Raw genomic sequence first — 25,221 nt, forward strand, 5'->3', positions numbered from 1 at the left:
GCCCTGGATAAATTTTTCTTTCAGAAAAGCGTCTAACTGGTTTTGGACCCACATTGACTTTTGACATTCGTAGCTTTTTGTGCTGATGTGTTGTGAGGAAAATCACCTCTTCTGCGTTGGGCGGGTGGGGTGTTCGCTCTATGAAAGCTGTTGTATGGCTTTGCCCATCCTTATTTTCTTCTTCTGTGTCTTCCCGCATTCTCATATGTTCCTTTTGGAGCAGTGGGAGAACTGCAACAACATTAGGGTGCACTACGAATTCATAAAGTAACATAATGTTTCCTTTATCTTGACTTTTTTTTTTCTTTTACTGCTGTGGAGTACAGATGATACGTTCATAGAACGGTCTGTGAAATCCAGCTTTTCCTTCCTGCATAACAGTAATTTCAGTTATACATCATTGTATGTGTTGCTGAGGTATAAGAAAAGCTATCCTGTGGGTTATTTCGCATTTATTAAATCTGAATTTCATCTGTTGTTTTATGGCCAATTTGCTCAATGGTAGAAAATCTTTGCCTTGTGTCTTTATTACTCAGAATAATTTCCTTACAGCAGCAACTGTTGCCACCTTCTTTTTCACCCCTTTTGTAAACCATCTAGATCTAACCAGTCCTGTGAATCCTGGGATGATGCAGGTGAGGACTTTGTCCCGTGGCAATCAAATTTTTAACAGCCTCTGGTGAGGATAGTTAGTTTTTTGGGGTTTTTTTTAGAATCTTCTAAAAATCCAAATAGTCTCTGTCATCCAGATCACTGTTATCCACATGTGTAGTGACTCTTACTAAGAATAGCAGTAAGGCATCCGAGACACAGGTTTTCTGTGCAAGCCCAAATGGTTGTCATTTTAACATGCTAGTTAGTGCAGCTGCTGAATCTTTTCATATAATTTTTACCTGTTTGCTTAGTTTAGATGTTAAGTTTATAGTTCTGAAGTTCTCCAGATTCATAATGAATAATTTTTTTGTTCTTGCTCTCTTTCTCTCATTCTCTCTCCAACACCTTCCCACCTTCCCTCCCCAAACCTTGCATATGTCACTTTGCCCAAGCAGTTGCCCAGATATCAGAAGAATGGGTAGTTGTGCATCACAGCTACTATTTCAGCAATTTCCCGTGGGAGTTTCAGGTGATTATCGTATAGTCCAGGTAACTCGTGACTACCCGCTTAATGGTGGACAGCATCTGAGAGTAATTCCCGCATAGGCTTGTTTTGCTCACGGAAATGTGAAGGGGAGTCCATGTCAATTTTCTGCTGTGACCTTATTTTCCTCTTATTCTTACTATTGTACTTTTGGCCCTATAATCTGTCTCAGATACCTGCGTTTTGAAAAAAGCGCCTTTTTTTTTTTTTTGTCCTAACACCTTTAATAATTTGTACCTCAGTCTTTTTTCCTCTTTTTATTTTTTCCTTCTCCCCCTTCCTCCTCCTTTCCCTCTCCTTCCTCCCCCTTTTCCCCACTTCCCCCCCCCCTTTTTTTACCTTACTGTGTTTATACATCTTTTTTGCTAGAATAGTTTTGGATTTTCCTCATTTGGGTAGGACATTATTTCTCTGGTGGATGTCCTTTTAATTACTGTTTAATCCAGCCTTCAGAGGGAATGGAGAGAGGGGAGGAAAAAGGGTGGTCTTCTGGGGGTTTTGGTAGGTGTTACGCATTTTCTCCGAGTTCCATATATAGTATCTTCTGTCGCATTTTATCTCTTAACATTATACCATCTGGCTTTTTCCTTTTAAAAATATTCCTCTCATGTATGTAAATGCCCTTTTCAAAATTAAATACCACAGTGTGGATTCTTGATCTTTCAGGAATGATTAATCTAAATACGTATGGCCACTGGCACAGGGTAGCTCTTCAAGTGGCAATGTTTTGAACCAGATTCTTCTCATACCTCAGGATCAAGGCAGGAGTTGAGTGATAAATTGTCCCACTTGCAGCCTTTTTCTTCCTCCTGTTGTCCATTTTAAAACTTTCAGGCTGCTTGAGCTGAGAGATGGGTGGTTCTTCAAGAGCATCCTAAATGCATTATTTTGCCATCTAGGACTGGTCGTGGCTAAATGAGAGTGCTAAACCTTGCAGGCTCCTTCTATTGCCTTCCCATTCTGCACTCTCCTAGTGGTGCTCAGCCCAGCGGCTGTCAGGTGCACGTCCTGCAGGTCGATGTGATGCTCCGCTCTGGCTCAGCAGCAGCTGCTGGATGTCATTAAATGGGTGCTGGACCGTCTCCAAAGCCTGCGCTTGGTTTACAGTACACTACAGTAACGTCGCCCTGTTTCTCCCCCATCCAATTTGCTCGTTCCCCGCACCCTTGAAAGTGTGGCTTCTCCCTCTGCCTCTGTTAGGTGGATTTTGAATCCCTGTTTCTAAATGTGAGGGTAGCTACCCCACCTCACATACCGCCTTTTGTCTACTTCCAGCTTCTTATTACTGAGTGAAGTTCCTTTCGCTTAATTGCTGCTGGCACATCTGTTCTCCACTGTGCATGCGGTGACAGCTAGGGCTATGCGAGGCCACCATGGTCTGATAAAAAGTAGTTTCTTCTTACGGAAAGTTTCCTTCCCTGCCCAAAAAGGTAAGTGTTACCTAGCGTGAGAAACTGGGAGAAGTCCTAGACGTGATTCTGAAGGTACTGAAACTGGGGGTGGGAGAAAGGAACGACGTGCAAAAAAGTTTGTGGAGAGACAAAGAGAGATAAATTTGTAAGCATTAGTCCATTTTTGTGTTCTGGTTTGGTTTTACTGCTTTCCCTGGAAAGAGGATTAGAATGAAAACTGTCTAAAGACTTAAGTTTTTGTTGCATCACTTGAAATCCAGCTATCTTCTTGTGGCTATTTTAATGGTAACAGTTGAGTAGGGAGATCAGAGATAATATAAGATATTGTCTCCAGCGGTTATACCCATAAAAGCATCATATACTGATGTATTGTGGGTTTTATTTTTCCCTAAGTTACTTGATGAAAAGCATCTTTGGAAATAGGTGACTGATTTGTCTCCACAGTGCAGCAGTTCATATATTTCTAACATATGGAGTGGCTTTATGGTGTTCTGGTACTAAGAGCTAGCCTGTGAAATGTTCACCTTCTGCTATAAGCCCTTAGGCAACATGGATTATGATTTGCTGTCACGCAGGAGACTGTTTATGCCAGTAAATTTGAGTAACATTTTGTGCTAAAAAGTAATATGACGGCTAAAACTTCCATTTCTCTGCATGGGCCAACCAGACTTAACCACAGTCTGTTAACCAGTTGTGTTGTATTATGTAAACGGGTGAGTTTTCTTGAAGTCATTCTCTATCTTGAAATCAAATAGACAGCTGTGGGAAACATAAAAATTTTAGGGGAGATAGGAAAATTTTAGGGGAGGATATTAACTGGATATCAGTGCTGTATCATAATATCTAACCGCTGTATGTGATTTTGCGTGCAGTTAAAGTAACATTTTCCTCTTAAAGTGGTCACCTTTAAAATGATCTTTTAATACATATTAAAGCCTTATCCACAGTTTCTCTATTAAGTCTTTAGTGCGTTCTTGTAGAAAAATTGAAAGGAGCTTGAGCTTTGCTCTGATGAAGGCCACAATGCCTTTGGTTTCTAAAGATGGAGCGTGGGGGTGGTAATTTGCTCGTGCAGCATGAAAGCATTTAGTTCTTTCCCTGCAGAATCTCCTGCAAGGGAGAGTGCCTGCACACACAACGCATGCAAAAAAATTCAAGCTGGAGGGCTGTTGATGAAGACGGTCCTCTAAAATTAAAGACTTGGTTATTTGAATGTTGTTCAGAAAGGAGCCTAGTAACACACTGATCTTTCAAAATAATTTTAAATACTTAAAACTTGTGGAACTGTTGTTGCTGAAATGCAGATCATGATTTTCACAAATGAAAGGAAAAACCCTTGAAAAAATTAAAGGACTTTTAAAATCTCTTTTTTTTTTTTTAATAACCAAATCCAGGGGGTGGGGGTGGGGGAAGGAAAAAGCTTTGAAGTCTCTGAGATCTTTTCCCTGAGGTCAGAAGTTTCTGATGATGTAACATACAATACAGACCAAGCCTTCACTTATCAAGGTTAAAGTTGACGGAGCTTGTATGAACTTGTCAATCATAGGAAGCAGGCAAAAACAAGCCAGCTGTTGTGAGGCATGGCTTTGAAAATCCTCTGTGTTACAGTAAATGAGACGCAGAGGTTGAGACAGATTCAGTTCTGCAAGGCTTTCAAACTGGCTGGCACATTTGTAAGGATGCAAAGCTCACATATCCAATGAATATGGGTAAACAGCTGTAAATCCCGGTAAGATTGTCTTGTCTTTAGTGTTAAAGCGTGAGAGAAACAGCTAGAGGTGCACGCCTTAATTACCTTTTTCTGTCAGTTCTGAACAGAAATTTGCAGTATTAATTCATACAGTATTTCTTTTGTTCTCCAGGTCTTTGAGTACAGGCTGTGTCTTCTGTCCCTATCAGCAGAAGCTACAGTAGAAAATTAGGAACGATGCAATGCTTGGTACAAAATTTTATTTTGCTTAGTGTATTCGACTGCTCTGTTCACTGATGGGTTGGGAGAATAGAGGGAAAACGTGAGTTAATTCCAGCTAAGATGCTTTGTGTGCATGTGCTCGCACACACGCGCTGTTTTTAGCAGCTTTTGTTTTCACAGTTGGCATCATGTACACTGGAATTAGAAGGCAGTGCCTTTCGAAAATACTTGTTTTCTGGACTGAGGGCTGCAGTGCTGCTGTTGTGGCTCGGGGTGCCAGGCTCGGGGTTCCTCTCAGCTAGGGGTGGTGCGAGAGCTTTTCATCTTGTCGTTTTCCTGGCAAGCCTGTTACTGTGAGTGCAGGCTCGCACGAAGACCTTTTCCACAGCAGCAAGAGATATTAGCTGGGAGTGTAAGAGAATTGGATGTGACTATTGGAAGCAAGCGGTGAGTGCGGCTCCGAGTGAAAAGATGGCTATTGAAATGTGTGCATATGCATGCTAATTAATTTAAATAACTGGTTTAGGATTTTTCTTTTTCCTTTAGAGATGAGCTACGTGTTCATTTTGGTGCCTGCCTGAGAAACCCAGGTGACCTAGCTATTATTCACAAAGTGTTTAATTTTATAGCTTCTGTTCTGTTACTGAATTTTTGTTCAGCTGCAAGCAGCTGTTTTCGGTAGTAATAGCAACAAGAAAATAGCAACAGCATATCAGAAAAAAAAGTCTAGATGAAAAAAAAATCAAAGGAGTGGCAACTGGAACGTAGGGGGTGCTTTTTTTTTAGTAAATTGACAAAATGATCAGTTTTGTTTGAGTTTTTAATGTGACTCTGATTTCCTTGTTAGCAGTGTTGGAAAGTATTGTCTTTTGTCTCTGCAGTGGTTGCCATTTGTGTAATATGATGGCTCTTGTTATACTGTTGGGATATTCTGATGATTGAATTTAATGTGTAAGTACAGAACGCATTAACTGCTTGACTTAAGTGAGCAGAAGTCATTTTAATTCCATGCAGGCAATCCCCTGTGTGCTGGGACAGGCATGCAATAGATAAAGCAAGTAAGAATACAGCCATAAAAATTATCTTTTATCATTGATTTTTGATGTGCAGCAGAATGGAGGAGGGGCTTTTATTTTCTGAAGTAAGGAAAGAAAAACATCCCTCCCTCTGCCCTTTCCCACAAGCTTCTTCCCTTCTGCATAAAGGCTCCTATGCTGTTATAAGAAATTTAATTTTAATCGGATTTGATTTTTACTGTAGGCCTATGTGTTGTGCTGCTACCCATGATTGACTGGCCTACATATCATCCATCAACATATCTTTGCTTATCTGCTGCAGAATTAGAGTGGGTCTGTTGAATTTATTGCTGATTTTCATGGGGAGAGAGGTAACATTTTTAGAAAAAGAATGAATGTGAGGTGAAAACCCATGGAGGTAGGACAGGAGAGAAATTCTGATGGGATCAACGGGCTGGCGAGCAGTGTCTGGTATCATATTTTATTCGGTGATAAAGCCAGGTGATAATGCAAGGGTTGTTAAGCTAGAGTGACATTTTGCTTTATCACATCGGGTGCAACAACTAAGCTGTATTTAGTGTGACTGACTAAACAGATAGCTGCCATCCGGGCACAGATAATGTTAACAGGCATTCAGAGACAGTACTGGAAAACCAAGACTCGCATCATGATAAATGGGTTGTAGTGTAACAGTGATGTGCCAGGGGGTATACTTTGGGAACTATCTTGCTGGTTTTCTACCTTCAGTTGTCTTCTGAAGTATATCAGGGCATCTTCTTTTCCTCGCTCTTTCTTTTCTTTCTTTTTCTTTCTTTTCTTTCTTTTTCTTTCTTTTCTTTCCCTTCTTTCTCTTTCTTTCCCTTCTTTCTCTTTCTTTCCCTTCTTTCTCTTTCTTTCCCTTCTTTCTCTTTCTTTCCCTTCTTTCTCTTTCTTTCCCTTCTTTCTCTTTCTTTCCCTTCTTTCTCTTTCTTTCCCTTCTTTCTCTTTCCCTTCTTTCTCTTTCTCTTCTTTCTCTTTCTCTTCTTTCTCTTTCTTTCTCTTTTTTCTTTCTCTTTCTCCTTTCTTTCTCTTTCTCTTTTCTTTCTCTTTCTCTTTTCTTTCTCTTTTCTTTCTCTTTTCTTTCTCTTTTCTTTCTCTTTCTCTTTTCTTTCTCTTTTTCTTTTTCTTTCTCTTTCTTTCTCTTTCTCTTTCTTTCTCTTTTTCAAGAGCATTCTCTCATAATTCAGCATTCATTGTTCTTTTCATCTTAACACATGCTTTGATTTTAAGACTCTGCTTCAGTAGTGCTTCTGGGATGCTAGTTGCCATTATCTGTCTTTTCAGACCAAGGCAGTGAACAGCTCTACTTCTATGTAGTGACTTATGTGCTGTGCCTCTTCGTGCAGTGATTGTTATGGTACAGTCATCGTGGTGATTAAATGGTCTGTTTTCTGGAGGGTCTTTTATTCTACACATTTGTCTTTAAAGATTTCTAAGTAGTTTTGTAGTCCAAGTTCTCATTTGACATCTTTGGAATATGCTTCATGTGTTGCTATATGGTGGATAGTGCATGCTGTACTGACTCAGTAGTGATAGCAGATATAGTGCTCATCAGAAAAATGGACCGCTGGTAATACAGTTGCCCTTGTATTGGATGTCCAAATTGTGGTGTTCTCGTTCAATGTCTCTTTGGCATTGCAGTAGTAAAGCAAATTTGAGGTTTTCAAAATCTTTGGAGTCCTGGAGCCTCAGAAAGCACGTGGGACTCGGATAAGGATTCAGATACCTTAGAAGTAAGATGTCTGCATGCGAGTGAAGTGCTGACTCAAATTATAATCCATAGAAATCTTTAGTTTGATTCAGTTGGCTAAACACAGGTGTCTAGTGAGACCTGAGATAGCCCAGCATATCCCACTTGGCTTCCAGCTGCCACCTCTTGGGGGAACTGATGCATTTGAATCTTTAAAGTTTCTGAAATGGTAGAGGGCACCTGTGTTTTCGGTAACTAAATTGATCCCCCAGACAGTGAAACCAATGTGTGATTTGCTTGTAGAGACTACTATAGGGTGACCTGAATCTATTGGATTGCTTTGACCATATCAATATGGATTAGACCTCAAACTTTTTCCTAAATTTCGAACAATCTTAGCTTATGCATCCTGTTGCAACTTTGTAGCATCCTGTTGTGGTCTCAAGCAGAGTTATACTGGGTAGAAGAAACTACTCTTTATTTGCAGACTGTTGCAGAAGTGCTTTTGGATCCCACTGTGCCAAGTGCCAGGCAAATACACAATGAAAACATAGTTTCAGCACGTAAAGTTCACAGCTGAAAAAGTAGTGTATCAGCAAGGGCTCTGCCTATAAACAGGGTTTTGGCATAAGCAAAGACAGTGTTTCACAATTGCTTTAAGCCACGTAATTATCTGTTTTGAGCCAGGTCAGGTCCTTGATCCAGTTTTGTGTGGGGCTGTACAATTCCTACTGCTAATACAATGGAGAGGCCAAGAAGACAAAATCAGAGAGGACTAAGAAGGAGATTACCTCTTCTGGCAAATACCTGCATTTAGATCAGTTTAAAAGGACTGCAAAACCGTGGCCTTGACTATGAGGGGGTGGTTGTTACTGTAGGGTGAGGACTTCTATGGAGGAGTCTTACTCAGGTGTGAAGACCTTTTTCCAATGTAGCTTGTAGTGTTTGAGAAGGAATTTAAGCTAAATCAGCAGCAGTCACTCCATTTGCTTTCTTTTGCCAGTAAGTTAGTGCAGGACATGTTGTTGCTTACATAACTATGCTTATGTTTTATGGTGAAACTTTTGCACAGAGGTCAGGTCTTTAACAAATGTTGCATTTTTCAAATGTTGGCTCATGCATTTTTGCAAAGCTTATCTAGTCTGGGATTTTAAAGTTGGAGTGTCTTGTGGCACTGTTTGGCTTGGCCTGAAGCATTCTCAAGAAACTGTAAATCATACAGATAAAAATCAGACACATTGAGCTGATCGAAGTTACTTCCATTTATTGAGATATGACATTGAGTCAGATCATTCTACCTCTCTGTCCAGGTTTAGTGAAATCCTGAGTATGGGGCAAATGAAGGAAGTGGTTTGGGGTTGTTTTTTATGGCAACCAAAAATGTTCTCCTTCTGATAGGCATCTATACGTAATGATTCATTTTGGTAATTCCTCACTGACTCCACTGGCAGGCTCCTATTAACGTGTGTGTATGTATATATAGCTCTCCATGGTTTAACTTGCATGTAATAGCTTACATGACTGTTACCTGTTTCTGGTTTGTTAGAATAGCCTGTTGTGTTATTGCTGGGGGCCCTGGGGGTGTCCAGACTGGGGAGGAGACTTAGTTGATTTACCTGGCTTAGTGTTTACTTAGCCTTTACATTTCAGTCCTGAGCATGTACGCCCCGAGCTAATGGAGCCAGAAGGACACTGAGAGATGCACTTGCCCATCTGGGTAGAAAATACGTAGTGCTATTATGGAGATACACATTTCCACCCCCATGGTGGTAAGTGGTGGTGGTGTGTTTGCTGGCTGTGGCCATTACGTGGAATGTGCAAGCCACAGAGCAGAGCTCCCGCCAAGCTCCCCTGGCTGATGAGTGCACAGCCTCTTGTCTCTCCGCACAGTCCTCCTCCGGGAGAGCTGAGCCCACTTCTAAATGAGAGCTTCTCGAAAATGTGGAGGACTGGGTTTTGTAATGAAGCAATTCCTTCTTTTTGAGTTAGAAGCATATTTTGGGTTTCTGCCCCCCACCATTTAGATAGGAAGGCTCCTATACCTAAACACCAAAAGCAGGTACAGTAGAAAAGGCTAACATTCACCTCCTGTACGAGACTCACCCTTACTGAATGGCACTTTGTATCAACAGCCTAAGTCTGTTGATTACACTTCCTTTGCAGTTCAGGTTAAGTGAGCGGTGTAAGTCGTCTGACAGTCAAAGCTGTAATGTCATCACGTGCCAGGGATGGGGAACGTGATGTGAGCTTCCCAATTTGGTTGCATGAGGAAGGCTCTTGCATTTGGATAGTTGTGGCATTGTATCATGGGGATGGGGATGAGGGAGCTTTGGGTTTGAAGATAACTTAGAGTTTAATGTTTTTGATGGCAACTGGTTTGTTATCTAGAATGAAAGTGGTAATTAAGTCAATTGTCATGTTTTCAGATGACTGTTCTGTCTCTCTCACTTTGTGATGTTTGGTTATAAATTATGAGTTCCTTTCAGTGGTATGCTATCCTTGTATAATCCTATGGGCTCATTTCTGAAACAGCTGTATCCTGTGCATATCATTAGCACCAACAGATTTAAAGTAGCTTAGTGGACTTCTTGGTATCGATAATAATGTAACACCTTTGCAGGTTCTTGTCACTGTGCTCTCCTGGGGCTTGAAGCTTTCTCTCTTTCCTCCTTTCGGAACAGTAAGCTCAAATCTCTCCAAAATAATGTGATAAGCATGTTTTGCATGAGGACCCACTCACACTGAATGCAAATTAGCCTCGGTGTTGAATGTAGCCCCCTTTCCTCAGACCCATTTTCTGTGGCACTGCAAAATGTTTGATTAATTTTGTGGAAGCTGTATGAAGGCACGTATGTAATCTCTGAATTTTATCTCCACATTTGCAAATGTAGCATCTCTAAATTTCTCTGTGCTGTGATTCTTTATTTCCTTTTACTCTATTTTGGAAGGTGGCAGGACTACTAAAGCATTTATTGCTTCTGAGCCAGGGTAATATTAAACAAATTTGGTTTTATGCTTTGGATATGTAAACTTGTCAGATAAGTGGTATACTCTGTCCTGTTTGCTTCCACCAGCACACCCACTCCTGATGTGCATGCGAAGTTCAATGTATACTTTGCAAACTGGCTGAGGTAGTGCATGTAATTTATGTCTTTGCGACTTTTTGTGCCATGCCCTTGATTCTTCCATGCACCTAAGTGCAGCTGGTATACTGTCTTATGTTATGGCTTATGTATGTGATGGTGAATAGAGAGGCCTGAAGAATTTTTTGACATGGGTTAACTAGGAGAAAATTACGCTCTGCATGGGTTATTTAGACAATGAAAAACACTGATTTGAACACATTATTTCATACTTAAGGCCTGAAATCTTCATTCAGTAAATATTTCCATTAAAATTAGTGGAACTATTTACAGGCCTGGTGCTTACATTGAATTCACTAGGGAAAACCAGCTGACTCTAGAGATGCTATGTAACCAAATCTGAATAGTGTTGGTCTTTCTGGCCTTACATCATTTTACTTAACAAAACTGTCCTTCATCTAGTGTTAAAATAGGAGTCAATAAATGCTGCTTTGTTCAACAGAATTGACTCTGAATTTGTCAGATGACTTGACATTGTCTGAACCAACTGCTTTTAGTTAAAAACAATATGAAAAGATCTGAGTTTAAACAATATTCAGCTCCTCATTCATCTTAAATTGAAAATTTAGCTGTTAAAATTGAATTTTAAAATTTAACACTTCACATGAGAGAGAGAGGGATTGTGTATGTGACTGTTAAGGAATTAAATCGTGAAAAAGCCATCTCTCTTGGAAGTACAATGCTATTTTATTACTGACATGTAAAAATCGGTGTGAAGGACAATTATTTAAAATCCCATACACCTGGCAGTTTAATGACAATGTCCAGATTTATTTTAGAACTTTTTTCCATAAGTGGTAAAACATCCAAGGACTAAAAAATAATTTTGAATGTAATTTGATTGTACAGGTGTGAAAGTAGAACCCACATCTAATCAGTTGTCTTCCCACAATACTTAATTTTTAAAATTTGTTTTAATTAAAATAGTAATGCAGTGAGTAATTGCTCCAAATTTTTTCTTCTTGAATTAATAATGGCCTTTAACCTATTATGTATTTTATGTGATTTTATCTCAAATTTCATTTTCATACTGATGTTAACCGCCTATAGACTTATTCTCAAAACTGGTACAGTAATGTTAATAACCTGTTTACACTGAAAATTCAAGTTAACCTTACTTTACAAATAGGCTGGGAAAGATGCCTCTTTCAGTCCCCTCGAAAGAAAGCCTGGGCAGTGCATGTCTACAGGGTTTCTACTTCAAAATACAGAGACCAGCACTGTTGGCAGCAGAAATGATATTAGCAGCTCTCTGAAGCCTTTTACTTCTCTGTTGCAGCTTCTTTTCTAAGCTCACAGTGTCTCTTCAGCCTCCTTTAAGCAGAGAGCAAACCTGTCTCCTCTTGGGGCTTCAGAGGTACTTTTCTTTTTTTCTGCCTTCTGTTTCTTTCCCAATTTGTCTTTATCTGGTGAGCACAAATGAGCTGCACGTCTTGTGGCAAAGCAAAAGCCTGGAGCTGCGAAAGCCTGTTTGCTGGCTAGAGAAATAGAGAGTGTAAAATTGGAATAAACCCAAAAATATTTCTGTCTAAGATAAGGCCTTTTTGGCCATTGTTTGTCATTTGTGCTGACACGGCAAAAGAAGTTCAAGTTTAAAGTAAGCCTGACTGGAAAATATTATGCTTTCTAAATTTCCTTTTCTGTCTTTTTTTCAGGAGATACTCATTTTCCCTTTCCCAGTTTTTTAGCTTCAGCAAACATTTTGTTTGCACTCATTTCATTTTTCACCAGTTATGCAAAAATTCAACCTCCAGATTCATAATTAAAGTTCATGGTATTCAATTCACATTTAAAATGACACTGAAGTATAAATTTTGCACATAGAGAAGAAACTTGTTTTCCACACTTCTTTACTGACTCTGAAGCAAGAAGAGAAATTTTAGTATTAGGATTCCTCTTCTTGAGACAGTTTTATTTTCTACCAACATTTGCACGTTTGGCTGTGCCACATACATCAGCACTTGAGGTGTGCTGTGCATTTAATTATGCCGTGCACACTGCAGTGCCTTGGGTTACCCGAAGGTTGTGTCTTTTCCTGCGGTGCTCCATGCCCTAATTTAGCCTGACATTATGCTTTGACTCATCACATTAGATTAGGTATACTGTGTATGCCCATACATCAGAGGATGTTTTTGTGACGTACAGTTACCATAGATTGGAGGAGTTGGTGTTAAATGTTGGATGTGATCTCAGTGTTCAAGCTTCCCGCATCGGTGCGGTGGCCTCCTGCCAAAGGAAGTAAATCAGCAGTGCGCTAACGATGTGTTCTTCTCTCTAGGCAAGCTGACACAGAGGCCCTGAGGGAAAACCCACAGGAGAAGAGGGATCAGCTGGACCAGAATTTAGGCCACAAGTGGAAGGCATCTGTCAGACCTTTGCACACGCGAGAGCCTACAGTTCTGCCTCACGAGAGGCGGGGGAGGTCTGGGACATTGCCTAGTGATTACAGATACACTCAGGAAAACGTGAACGAGAAGAGCAAGGATCATAGCCTGCCTCATCTGCCCTGCTCTGAGCCACAGACCTTGAATGAGAACCACTCCTGTCTGTCCCGGGGCAAAGGAGAAGAAAACCATAGGGTAGAGCCGGTGCTGCTGAACAAGAAGCGTGGACCTGCTCCTCAGAGGCCACCACCGCCTAAAAGAGATAAATACAGGCGACCGGACAATTCTGTGCCATCGCTTGGCACCTCTTCTGAATCTCTGCTGGTAGCGCCCAACCGGCCTTTTCCGTCCTCATCCCCCAGCTCTGCCGAAGTATTTGCCAGTCACTCCTCTCTCTGTCAGAGTCCTGCAGCTTTCAATGGAAAATTGAAGAGTGCTAATCCACAGCAGCTCCAGCAAGCATCATCCACGGAGAATGTTTGTCAGCACTTAGAAGAAAAAACGCACCTTAGGTCTGAGTCTGTATTATCTTCCAAGTATCGGTATCTTCAAAAACCTGGCATGGAGACATCAAGGTCCCCTTCTCCTCAGTTTGCACCACAGAAGCTCACTGATAAACCTCCTGTGTCCGTACAGGATGAGAACCCAGCCAGGTACTAGATGTAACTCCTTTACTATTTTATTAACACTTTTTGCCTAGTTAGACTTTATTAATGGTTGACTGTTCATTTTCTTTACTGAAAGCACATCCTTCGTGTTCATTAAGCATGAACCATTACAGCATGTCCTAAAGAGACCTAAGACTTGTGTGAGATTCCAATTGGTACCATTAAAGTCCTTCAACTGGTCTGTGGTTTCTTTTAGTTGACTGATGCTGCTCAGGTGTTACAGCTGGTAGTTAGTAGAAAATGAAAGGGATGGAATCAAATGGATTTTCCACTGTAAGCCTGGGTGTCATATATGAATATTAATTGGCATAGGGACAAAGCAGATGTGGGAAAGGAAGCTGTATCCTTTGTGAGAACATCTGTTTTGAAAGCACGCACAGTAAGGTACACTGTCAAATCATGACTGTTTTCATATTGCTTTTACGATGAAACATGGCACTCCAGGTAGTCTGCGGGAGGGGTCTACAGCAGTGTTTGTGTTGAGATGGGCTGAAGATTCAGCAGGAGAATGTCAGTCCCAGAACTGACAGAATTAACTAACTCAGAATTAGACAAACAGACTGAAATTAATTGATTGCTATATCTGTCATATGCTGCTAACATCATAAAAGGTTATTCTCCCACAAGATAACAAACTCTTCCAGGAAGCTCAGGCATCTTAGTTTTCATAAATCCTTCAGCACTATAATTCATGGTTAAAGAATGAAAACAAAACTTCTAAGCTGAATGAATACAGAGGTTGCTTCTCTGAGCAAAAGTAGTTGGAATAGCTTTTCTCTACTGTAATGTAAATAGTTGAACAGACTCAATGCTGTTTTCCAGTGTGCCTTATGACATAGAAAACGTGAATCACTTTTTTCCCCTAAACATGCCTTGATGTTTTTCCTCTTGTAACTACTGGAGGAAAAAAATGAGATTTCATCCTGCAGTGTTTTTAACATAAAGTAATAATACCATTTACTATGAAAAGTGCAACATGTCATGTGAACCCTGGCATCTATGTGTAAAGGTAGATGACAGTAACGACTTCCTTAATGTATTGCTTTATTAATAGATACTCAGGATGCCTAGAAAGCTAATTGTATTTGTCCTTCCTTTTTACTAAGCTTTAATGTTGAAATGAGCACTGAGGTGTATCTAATTATATGCCTATATCTGAATGATAATACACTTAGCCTGCAAATCTTTTGTTAACATTTAAAATTCTTAAGTCCAGACAGCTCTTGTTTGTGCATAATGCATTGTCCTCAATTAATAATTACATTCCTTTTTTGCCATACCTGTTTTATTGAGTAAAGACATGTGGGCCATACCTCTGAACCTTCTATATGGTATTTATTTCGTAGGAGTAAAATACATCAAGTAGGTTTATCTTAATATGCAATTAATTAGATTTGACTTATTAATTCTATTGGCTCCTTGCATATAAGCTTTTGGACATGCCAGTTTGCATGCTGTGGGCAGCAAATGTTTGATGATGTCAACATGTGGCTGTTTACTCTCCTTTAAGAAAGGTGCCTTGTTTGTCAACAGGATAAACTACTGAGTGAGTGTGCAGGGTCTCCTGCAGTGTTTTAGGTAGAATAATGTAGTGTAGGGAAATGGTGGTGGTGTGCAGAACCCAGCTATTTCCAAAGATGACTGTTTAGCAATAATAAAGATATAAAGACTGCATCAGTAGATGTGCATCAGTAGATTTCCAGTAAACATGCACTCAAGTCAAGGAGTGACTGTGCTCATGGTTGGAGTAAAGCTTCATAATGGCCACAAGCAGAGCAGCTGCAAAGCAAAATTTCATGCCACAGTTCCACAAATGGAAAACCTTCAGAAATCAGGAGGATAGTGATTGCAGAAACAGAATTTCTGAAGCACCTGGTGTTGAACTGTCTTTGCTCTGACTGAAATCAGTTGACTTGATGATGCCTTAAGTATCTGGAAAATCTTTTACTAGGCTGAGAGGAATGTACTCGGCGTCTCAAAAGAGATGTTGTGCATTTTAGGTAAAGAATTGCAGTCAGCTCACTTCTTCCATTTGTCCCACACGCACTTATGCATGCATCTTGTATTTCCTCCAAATTCAAAAATGTGTTCCTTTTCACAGTCTGGTGGAGTTCAAAAGACGTGGGCTTTATTTAAAAAACAAACAAAAGAAAGGGGCAGTGGCAGGCCTCTGCCCAGCTCTGCTGCAGGCAGGAGAGCCCACATCTGCAGGCAGGGAGCTGGGGCTGAGTGGCTGACATGGGAGCAAGCTCTTCAAAATGGCAGTCACCTTGAACGAAAACACCCTGACCAAATTGGAGGGGGGGTGTGTCACCATGGGCTGGAAAACATGCCCTGAAAGTTGGATCAGAATGCTAAAGCGAGTCCGCAAAGCATGTGAGGAAAGTAGACACCTACTGGGAGGCAGCACATTAATTCAGAAGCAAATATACCTTTAAAATATAAGATACAACTTCTGAAAAATACGAAGTCAAACAGATTTTGCTATTCCCTACAAAAGAAAAGTACAGCTCAATAAAGTAGAAGTTTATTTTTAAGGGAAGCGACACACCCACGCTTAGAGGAAAAGAGCCGTAGTATGTCTTGCTCACTTATCTGAAAGGCAGCAAGCTACCCAGCCAGATGAAACCAGATATTTTAGCTAGTAGGCAATGTTCCTTTACTTGCTGTAGAGCTTCCAAACCCACATTATGACAGTAATTTTAAACTTTCTGCAAACTCAAAACCACCAAACTAGACTTCAGTTTCTTATATGGTTTACATAGAGTACAGATGTTTCAGTAATGTTATTTAACATGTTATTGTCCAATTTAAAAATCCAAGTTAGCCTCCTCTTCAAATAGCTTGCCTTAGGTAATGTCCGAGGTGGCCCTTTGTGGTAAGCAGGACAGAATTTTTGCTGTAAGCTTCCCTTAAAAGGGGTGTCCAGAATTGTGTGTTATCCTCTTCAGTGGCTGTTTTTTCTTCTTTAAGTAGAAAACTAGGACACTATGGTAGGATCTATTTAATAAACTTCTGTATCTTGGGTGAAATTTTACAAATACAGATTATTTTTTTTAATCATGTAATTAAGTTTTGAATTATTTCCAGGTTTTCCGTGTGTGATTATTTGTTATTCTTTTAGCTCAGCAAAGGCCTAGCCTGCAGGATGCTTCCATCTGGTCTGTTGTCTCTTCCCTTGGAAGAGCTGGGAATTGATGTGAGGGCATCACAAACTCCCCAGGCAGCTAAGCCGCCTGTCAGGCCAAAAACTGAGGCCGCTGTTGGATGTGTGTAAGGCAATGAGGTTGAGCTCAAGGCGTGTTTTCCTCTGTATGTGTGGCAACAAGGTTCAGCAGCACTGGCTCAAATCCGGGGCCTGGCTGCTGAGATTGTACCCTCATGTTCATGGAAACAAACTGAAGTCCCATAATGTGTGTATTGTGCAAGGCTGATGTCAGGATTACTTACAAATGCACTAATACTATCTAAAATGTGTGGGCAGAAAAGAAAACATGTAGATTTAGGGTTTCAGACACAGTGCAAGGAATATTCCATTACCTAGCTCTCTTATCTACCTTTTTTCATCTTTGGGCTTCCCCTCTGATTTGCAGATAAGAACTGAGATGTAAGGTTCTTCCATTTCTAAAGATGAATTTTCCTTATTTTCCAGAATTGAAAGGGTTATAGACAACAATACTACGGTGAAAATGGTTCCCATCAAGATAGTTCATTCTGAGAGCAGCGCAGAGAAAGAGAGTCGGCAAAGTCTTGTCAGTACTATGGAGCCTCCTGCTTTACCCAGTGGTTTGGAAAAGGACCAAATTAAAACACTCAGCACTTCTGAGCAATCCTATTCACGTTTCTGTGCTTACACCAGGCAAGGTGTAGAGCCAGAGCCAGAAGCCAGAACCAAACCAGCTGACCCTCAACCAGCTCAAGAACCTGGGAGCAACTTGAAGGACAGCAGTGCTGCCACACCAGCAGTCAGCTATGTAAAGGCCAAAGAGAAGACCTTTGAAGACTGGAAGTCAGAGGAACTAGCTAGAGAGATTGTGGGAAGAGATAAATCTCTAGCAGACATACTAGATCCTAACGTGAAAATAAAAACAACAATGGATCTGATGGTTGGAATATTCCCTAAAGATGAACACCTCCTAGAAGAAGCTCAGCAGCGCAGGAAGCTCCTGCCAAAAGTTCCTTCTCCAAAAATTTCAGAGGAGAAGTGAGTATTACTTTCTGTAGGCCAGTGGTTCCTTGTAGGCTGCTGTCCAAATTGTGTCAGTTTTCCTAGGGTGCTGAAGCTCTTCCTACTGTTGAGGTTTGGGCCTTTTCTGTGACTTTTCCGTTAGAATACCAGTCAAGCATAACACTGCTGAGGATAGCATTGATGACAGAAAAAATAGTGTTGTACAATATGAAAAGTTTCCTGAGACCTGGTTGAAAACTGTTTGTGTGAGAACTTAAGGAATAATTAACTTCTCCCATTTCACAGTGATTAGATATTTTACCAAGATCATCTGGTTTAGTAACTGGATAGAGAAGGAATAATATTTTAGCCTTTTTTATGTGATGAAAATTTACAAAGACATCTTGAAGTGGGCATGAGGCATTTCCTGGAAGTGAATGAGAACAAAGTAAGAAAAGATATGAATTCCATTAAATTCCATCTATGTTGATGTTCTGTGGGTCTTTTGTTTTCTTGATATGAGTTATCAAATGAAGTTGTAGCCTTCTCGAGAAGCTAATGTGTAATTCCATAATAAAGAAGATAAATACTTACGTTGTAGCTCACATTTGGCAGTCTGAAAGGATACTCTCTCTGATACTGAGGTCTTTGCACTTCTTAGTATAATGTAACTTTACATTTTGTTTCCAACTGAGATATTTTAGGTCCATTTCACTCATTGTAATGGTGGAAGGTCTTCTGCACTACTCCAGTTTTAGCTTTTGGTGGGCATGTGCTGAGTTCATAGAAATTTTCTCCACAACTAGTATTTATTTATCCTATTTCCATAGGTAATGGCTTTCTTTCTGGCTCACCTGCTTGCTTGGTGAAATGATGGCTCTAAAAGGTAGTCCTTTCTTTTCAGCGATTAGGGTGTCAAGGCAGTTAATGAAAGTTTTGACTTTTTACCAGGAAAGAGGAGCAGAGCGCGCCGTCTGCCATCTCCCTGACAACCAATTCTACTTACTACAGCACATCCGCACCGAAGGCAGAGCTGCTGATTAAAATGAAGGACATGCAGGAGCAGCAGCAGCAGCAGCAGAGCGAGGATGATTCTGAAGACGAGCTGGATCATGACTTGTCAGAAAAGAAGGTAAAAGACATTTCTAAAAGTGTAGTGGGAGGCTCTTGGTTACATATATTTCATTAACTGTGAATTTACTAGGTAAACACCTCTAAATAAAAGGCCTTCTAGATGTACAGGATCACTTGGAAAATCAGCCTGAGGTGTGGATTTTGGGAGGGTGGGGTGTCGTTATGTGTCCAACTGTGAATTTAGGTACTCACATTAAGTGCTTTTTTGCACCTTGGTGCACATTTTGGAAGGCCCCAAGGGGAGAAGTTTCGGGGAGGTTATTTTCAAATACTGTTTTCCATTTGAGACTCTAGGGTATTTCTCTCACTTGCTATGTACAAAGAAACAGTAGTGTTTATGTATACCACTGTAACTGGGGGTGGGTTTAGTTGCTCCATACTTTGGAAATTTAGGGCCAGGGTTTGGGTTTGTCATGAGAGAGAAGGAAGACACACACCTCCTTCTTCTCTTCTTTTTCTTTTTTTTTTTTTTTTTTTGGTAGTTGTTTTCATGGGCAACAAACCACTTTGCCCTCTATTTGTCCTACCTCCCAAATTAATAATAGTAGTGATGGGAGATAGCTAATCAGCTTGGTGGATTCAGTGGGAGTTACTCATCACAAAGGAGGCAGTCTTCTCCACTCTTGTTTATTCCCATCCTTTGGTGTTTTATTTCTGATCTAAGGTCAGCATAATCCCCTAGGTATTAAAATGATGATATGATGTCATTTCTGTGGTTTGAGAAAGTGTTGTCCTATGTTAAAATCATCACACTCATCTCATTAGTGATTTGGCACAAAATATTTTAATCATAGTTCCCAGTACAGATAAGCTGGAGGAAGTGGTCTGTTCGATCAATTAAAGTGATGTAGTTTAACTCTGTTTACCTAAGCCAGTGGTGTGCAAATCTTTTCTGTTAAAGTCAGCTCTCAGCTTAATAATCAACTGCCAGGATGCATTTGGTAATCCAGTCCCAAAGAAATGTCTTTTAATTAAATATTAGGAATGTGTTTAGTTGCCAAGAATGAGAGTTTCCATAGGAGATTCCCACCTCTGGTTCAGTGCAGAAGTGGATGCAACTGCATTTGAGGGGGCTGTAGTGTTTTCTGTTACCACTCTGGTTATTTTAATCTCCCTCAGCCTTCCCTCCCTTCCTCCGCTCCCCCTGCATCGCACAGTTCAATACGGCGTGCACTGCTGGGGGCACAGTGTGGTTGCAGCAGGAGAGCTGCCCTTACCCTCTTGCCAGACAGCTGCTGAATCCAACAGCTGTACTACTTAAGCAAATTAAGGATTTCACTGCATTTTGAATAATTTGGTTTTATCTGGTGCCACACATGACAGACACGTTCATCATTTTTGCTAGAATTAGTCTCCTCCTCATTAATTACGGAGCGTATGTATGGGGAGGGGGGCGTGTTAAACTTAAGCCTTTCTTGTTTGCCCAACAAACTAAATACTAAAACTTTTATAAGCAAAAGTGCCATTTATTTGTGTTGGTGTCTGTTAACAGGAAAATTATGTTCACCCTTTACGTACTCCTCCCTCCATCCCCCCAGCTCCAGTATACACTGCTAATCATATGAGATAGGAAGTTTTTAATGAAGAGCTTTTAGCAAGCTCCCCCATCTTCTTCTCTGAATATACATATTGTTGTAGCCACGCACACATTGCTGCTTACTTCTCTTCCTGCTCCTCCACATGTGGTAAGATGTGAGCATTCAGTTCAGTGGGCTTTCATCTTGGATCTTGTCAGAAAACGTATAAAACTCGTGGTAAGTGGGTCAAGGCATCTTTATAAAACAGCCAGAATATATAACTTGGCCCAGTTTCACATATTTGGCAACAGTTTAACAAGGGATCATTAAGGACCTGAACACTTTAATAGCGGACTTTACGACTTCAGTTATTTTAGAGGAGGCATACGCCCAGAACCTGTTCCTTGATTCCTAGAAATCGGTCAGTTCTGTTATGAGATATCTTAATTGCAGTCCACTGTGGAATGACTGTAATATTTGTCATTCTCTGCAAACCAGAAATGTGTGGTGCTTTTTTCTTTTCTTTTGAAATAAGTATAGGAATTTCATATAGATTCATTAATTTGGGGTGGCAGGGATGAGGGGGACGATGACACAACTATCCCTGTATCCCCAGCTAGCAGGAATGGAATGTGTGTGTCTCATGTACTGAGTTTAATGTAGGATTACCACAATTATAAAATATCAAACAGAAGTTGAAGATGCTACAAGAGTGGTTTTTATAGTAAGGAAAATCCATGTGTGGCTGAGTAGGAAGTGTCCCCTTTGCCTTTAGGAAAGTTTCAGCAACTCCTGAAGAGTGTAAAAGTAATTGAAGAGTACCAAGTTTATTCTGCTTTTAGGGCTGAACTTCATGTGAAAGGGGGTGGTGAGCTGAGAGCAGAGTAATTTACGTAAAGTATGCCAAGCAGTGAACCGCCTGAGCAGCACTCTGCTGAGCTACTTTCTGTGTTGCTAGTCAGATCAGCAAGAATTATTGGAAAAAGATGAGGTTTTATTGTTTTCTTGTTTGCTGGTACAGAATTTACAGCTATAAATTATTCATCTGCCAGTTTCAAGATGTAGATTGGAGCTCTTCTGGCTCAGTAGATATTAAACGTAATACAGGTTTTCTGCTGGTTAGCAAAAGCTTGTAGTGAGCTCACAGTTGCTGCAGTCAAAGGCTGCTTCATCTGGGTAGGAAGCAATCAGTGATAATAATCCAATTCTTAATAGATACGACAGTCTTAAAGAGAGGCAAGTACTTATGGCCTTCTCACCTGCAAAAGCAGTCCTTTAGAGGGTAGCTTCAGCTGCTTGGGAACATGTAAATAGGATGCTACCGGGAAAATGGCTTTTGTTTTTTATTTAAAGAAAGAAACTTGGAGGGAGCTGATCTGGATCGTCAAACCAGATTGGTAAATGCTGAGCACACATACGGCTTTTTTTCATTAGAGAAAGTTGCAGCACAGCTGCAGGAGTGGAAAACTCGAGATAGTAACATAGAGCACAGCAGTATCCTGTTGTGTTTTGGATGGTAAAACAGCAGCATTGTGCACGTGCATGTCATCTGAGGGAAATGAGTGTGTAGCACTGTGACCTACATAATCCAAATCAAACTGCATTTGCATTGAGAGAAGGGGCGGGGGGGGAATCAAATCCTGCAGATTAATCAGTCAGTAAAGCAGGCATCTGTAGAACTGCTTACTACCTTAATCTTTTGGGCACCCAGACTAACAGATAACCCAAATCCAGATTAACCTGGCCTGAGTATATTAAATCAAAAAGGAGAAAACCAGCCCAGATAATCCATGTGTTGAATTTCTACTTTCAAAAAGGCTGTTAAATTTTCAGGGTGTAGTTGCTTTCTGTTAAGATGGCAGGCTTTTTTTTTTTTTTTTTAATTGTTTCCAAAATAAATTGGCAATGACTGTTCAGTGGCATCTGAGAGTGGTAGCTGCTATCAGTATGTTTCTCAGTAATCATGAAGGCTTGTAATCAGATTTGCATTTAGAAAGCAGAGTTCCTAAAGAATGTCATGAGTAATTTTTTTCAAAAAAATATTGAAGAGGTACTGGGAAATAATGACTGTTTTAAAGGATGTAATTTTCATTTAGAAATTGCATTGAGGTGTATGTTTAGAGAATGCTTTGAGAATTTTTCTTTCCTGAAATCAGCTGAATACTAAATAGGCATCTACATTTAAATGAATGAGGCATTTTTAGGGTGTGATTCATTTCATGATAGGGTAGATGACTAGCTGAACTGACTTCCACCCCTTGTGACAATTGAAAGCTAATGGACACATAAGAAAAAAAGACCTCTTGCCCAAATGCAGGGAGGTAGCCGGGCAGCACAGATGGAACACAGGTCACTGAGGGATGAGATCTGGGTTCTTGGTCTGGCTCTGCTGGTGATACACCTGACATGCTTTTCCTAAGCCTGGGCATGTGCATCCCAGGCAATGGGGGATTATGCTAGAGAAACACCAAAAAACTGCAGATGAGGTGGTATATTCACCGGGCATAGGACAGTGACAGCCAAAGATACTTCTTTGGTCCTTCGGCAGAGCCGCTTTGCACAGCTTCACACAGGGCTGCTTTATACGATACAGAAGTAGATTTTGTTCCCTGTTCTGTGCCACAGGGACTGTGATTTCCCTACAGAAATGTTGCAAGGCAGTATTAACACTAAGATTTTCTGAGTGTGGAAGGACTGCTATTGGAGGGATGCTAATATTATGCAGAAAGGAAGAAAAAACTAGACAGTGCCCTAGTTTTAACTGCGTCATGTGGAAAATACAGGATTGTTTTCCTAGTACTGTTTGTCTTCCTAAGTGTAGCTCTTCAGAAAGGTATTATGGACCTGCTATTTAGAGAGAAAAGGATGCACTGTACTTTATGCTGTTCCATAGCAGGCTTTGAAGCTGTTCAAAGAAGAAGCAGGAATGCTTGCTGGGGGATGGGGGGTGGAAGTCCTTCATCTTTTGCCATAAAGGTCAATTGCTTTAACACAGGTCTCAAGCTGAGCATCGTAGACCTACATCCTGAACCTTTGAATCCAGATGTATAGACCTTAGACATATATTTGTTTGTAATGCAGTCATTGTCAAAGCCACATGGGAGTTTCAGCGTATTAAAGTGCTAGATTTCTGACATGACTTTCAGAAATGGGGAGGAAAAATGCAGTAGTGCTAATAAATTCTCATCCCCTTTATTTTCCACAGCAAGAACTTATTGACAGCATTAGTAGGAAGCTGCAGGTGCTGAGGGAAGCACGGGAGACGCTTCTGGAAGACATCCAAGCAAACAATATACTGGGGGAGGAGGTAGAGGCCATTGTGAAAGAAGTCTGCAAACCAAACGAGTTCGACAAATTCAAGATGTTTATTGGCGACCTTGACAAAGTGGTCAACCTCCTGCTGTCGCTATCAGGTCGTCTGGCCCGGGTGGAAAATGCCCTTAATAACCTGGATGAAAATACCTCTCCAGAAGAACGGGTGAGAAAGGCCAATAATAATATCACTACATTTAGTGAACCTGGGGGGGGGGGGGTGCTTGGTTTTGTTTATCTAAATTGCAGAGCTCAAGAGGAGGGATAGTGAATGGATAAATCTCATAAGGCCATTTTCTTTAGATTTCTTAAAACTTTTCTCTTTGCCTTGCTTTTAAGTGGTGGTTTAGGGTGCAACATACTGGAAAACAGACTTCTTAGCAAAAGTTGAAAGAAAGAGGGGAACTACTGATAAGAGCATAAAAAGGAGGCAAACAAAAATATTCTAACAATTCAAGATTGAAAAAGGAGTGTCACTTTGTGCTGTAATGCAGAAATCTTACGGAATTCTTTATACTCAGCCAGGATCTTGATAAAAATCTATAAGGTTATTACACAGAAAATGTTTCTCATCTACTACAGCTTCCCCCACAATGCCTAGGAAGAAACAAGAGCAAGAAATTACAGGACAAGTCTTAAAAAAAAAAAAAAAAAAGGCAGGAGGGAGGCATTGCAAAAAGAATTTTTCAATAGAAAACATGTTTTAACCAAGCAGAATAGCCCAGTAGTGTTGCAGAGGAATCCCAGCAGATAGTGTTCAAAGTGCTCTTACCTGCTGGATCCCACCTCTGCTGGCAACACTTTGTTTAGCTCCAAATCCCATCAGGCCTTAGCTGGGAAGGAGGTATCTAGTGATACAGATATGCACCAAAGAAGAGGTGTAGACATGTGCGAAACTTAAAGGCTAAAATAAATAAAGGGGGGGGGGGGCGTATGTGTCAAGTGCGTTTAGCTTCTACAGTTAAATGAATGTGAAGTGGGATTTTTGGCTTGTAGCTGTGGACTGAAATGCCAGCAGTCCACCTAAGTGTTGTAACAGAATTTTTTCCACAGGCTGTTGATTCATGTTATGTTTCTTCAGCGTGTTCTGTTGTTTCACCGATAAGAACCAGTAAGTGCTGGGCCTAGGCTGAAGCTGTGTTTTTGCTGTTTGGCCCCAGCTGCTGCCAAACATAGTTGTTTAATGGCTGTCCAGACCCCTTTCTGACTGAGGCAAAGGGAAGTTATTTGACAGCTTATTAGAGGGCAGATCAAAGCTTCTGAAACTTAAGGAAATTTAATCCTTCTTTAGACTTCTTTTTTCTGAATGTGGTTGCAGTTGCCTAATGGGCTCAAAGATGGGAGTGTGAGCTGAGAAAGAGCTACCAGATGATACGATCATTTAAGAAACACAGTTTGAGAGCTGTGATAAAAATAGCTTATTGGCTAGGTGTGGAAAAGGAAGAAGGGGAGTAGGTGGTGTAGTAAGGGCAGTCAGAAATTGTGTGTTCTGCTGTCAAATTTAGACTGACAGAAATCCAAATCCCTTACATATTTTAATCCCCATTCATCTTCTCATGCACTGACATGAAAGTCTTGCATAGTAACATCAGAAATACATCTAAAAGTGTTGGTCAGAGATGCTTGTCAGATGGATCAAGTCCCCTGGTAGTTTAACTATAAATACAATGCATGTAGGGTTACATGTG

The 25,221-nt window shown here is 40.6% G+C and overlaps 1 protein-coding gene across 2 annotated transcripts in view; it reads left to right on the plus strand.

Moving 5' to 3' along the window:
* Positions 1-25,221, plus strand: part of SHROOM2 (shroom family member 2) — a 130,675-nt gene that overhangs the window by 99,666 nt on the left and 5,788 nt on the right. For both annotated transcript variants that reach the window (XM_075057220.1, XM_075057219.1), the window contains 4 exons: positions 12,629-13,387; positions 17,055-17,606; positions 18,522-18,702; positions 23,427-23,699. In XM_075057220.1, coding sequence (XP_074913321.1) covers positions 12,629-13,387; positions 17,055-17,606; positions 18,522-18,702; positions 23,427-23,699 — 1,765 coding nt within the window. The remainder of the gene's footprint in view (positions 1-12,628; positions 13,388-17,054; positions 17,607-18,521; positions 18,703-23,426; positions 23,700-25,221) is intronic.

The sequence above is a fragment of the Buteo buteo genome, chromosome 25 (assembly GCF_964188355.1).
Source record: "Buteo buteo chromosome 25, bButBut1.hap1.1, whole genome shotgun sequence".
NCBI classification, from domain to species: Eukaryota; Metazoa; Chordata; class Aves; order Accipitriformes; family Accipitridae; genus Buteo; species Buteo buteo.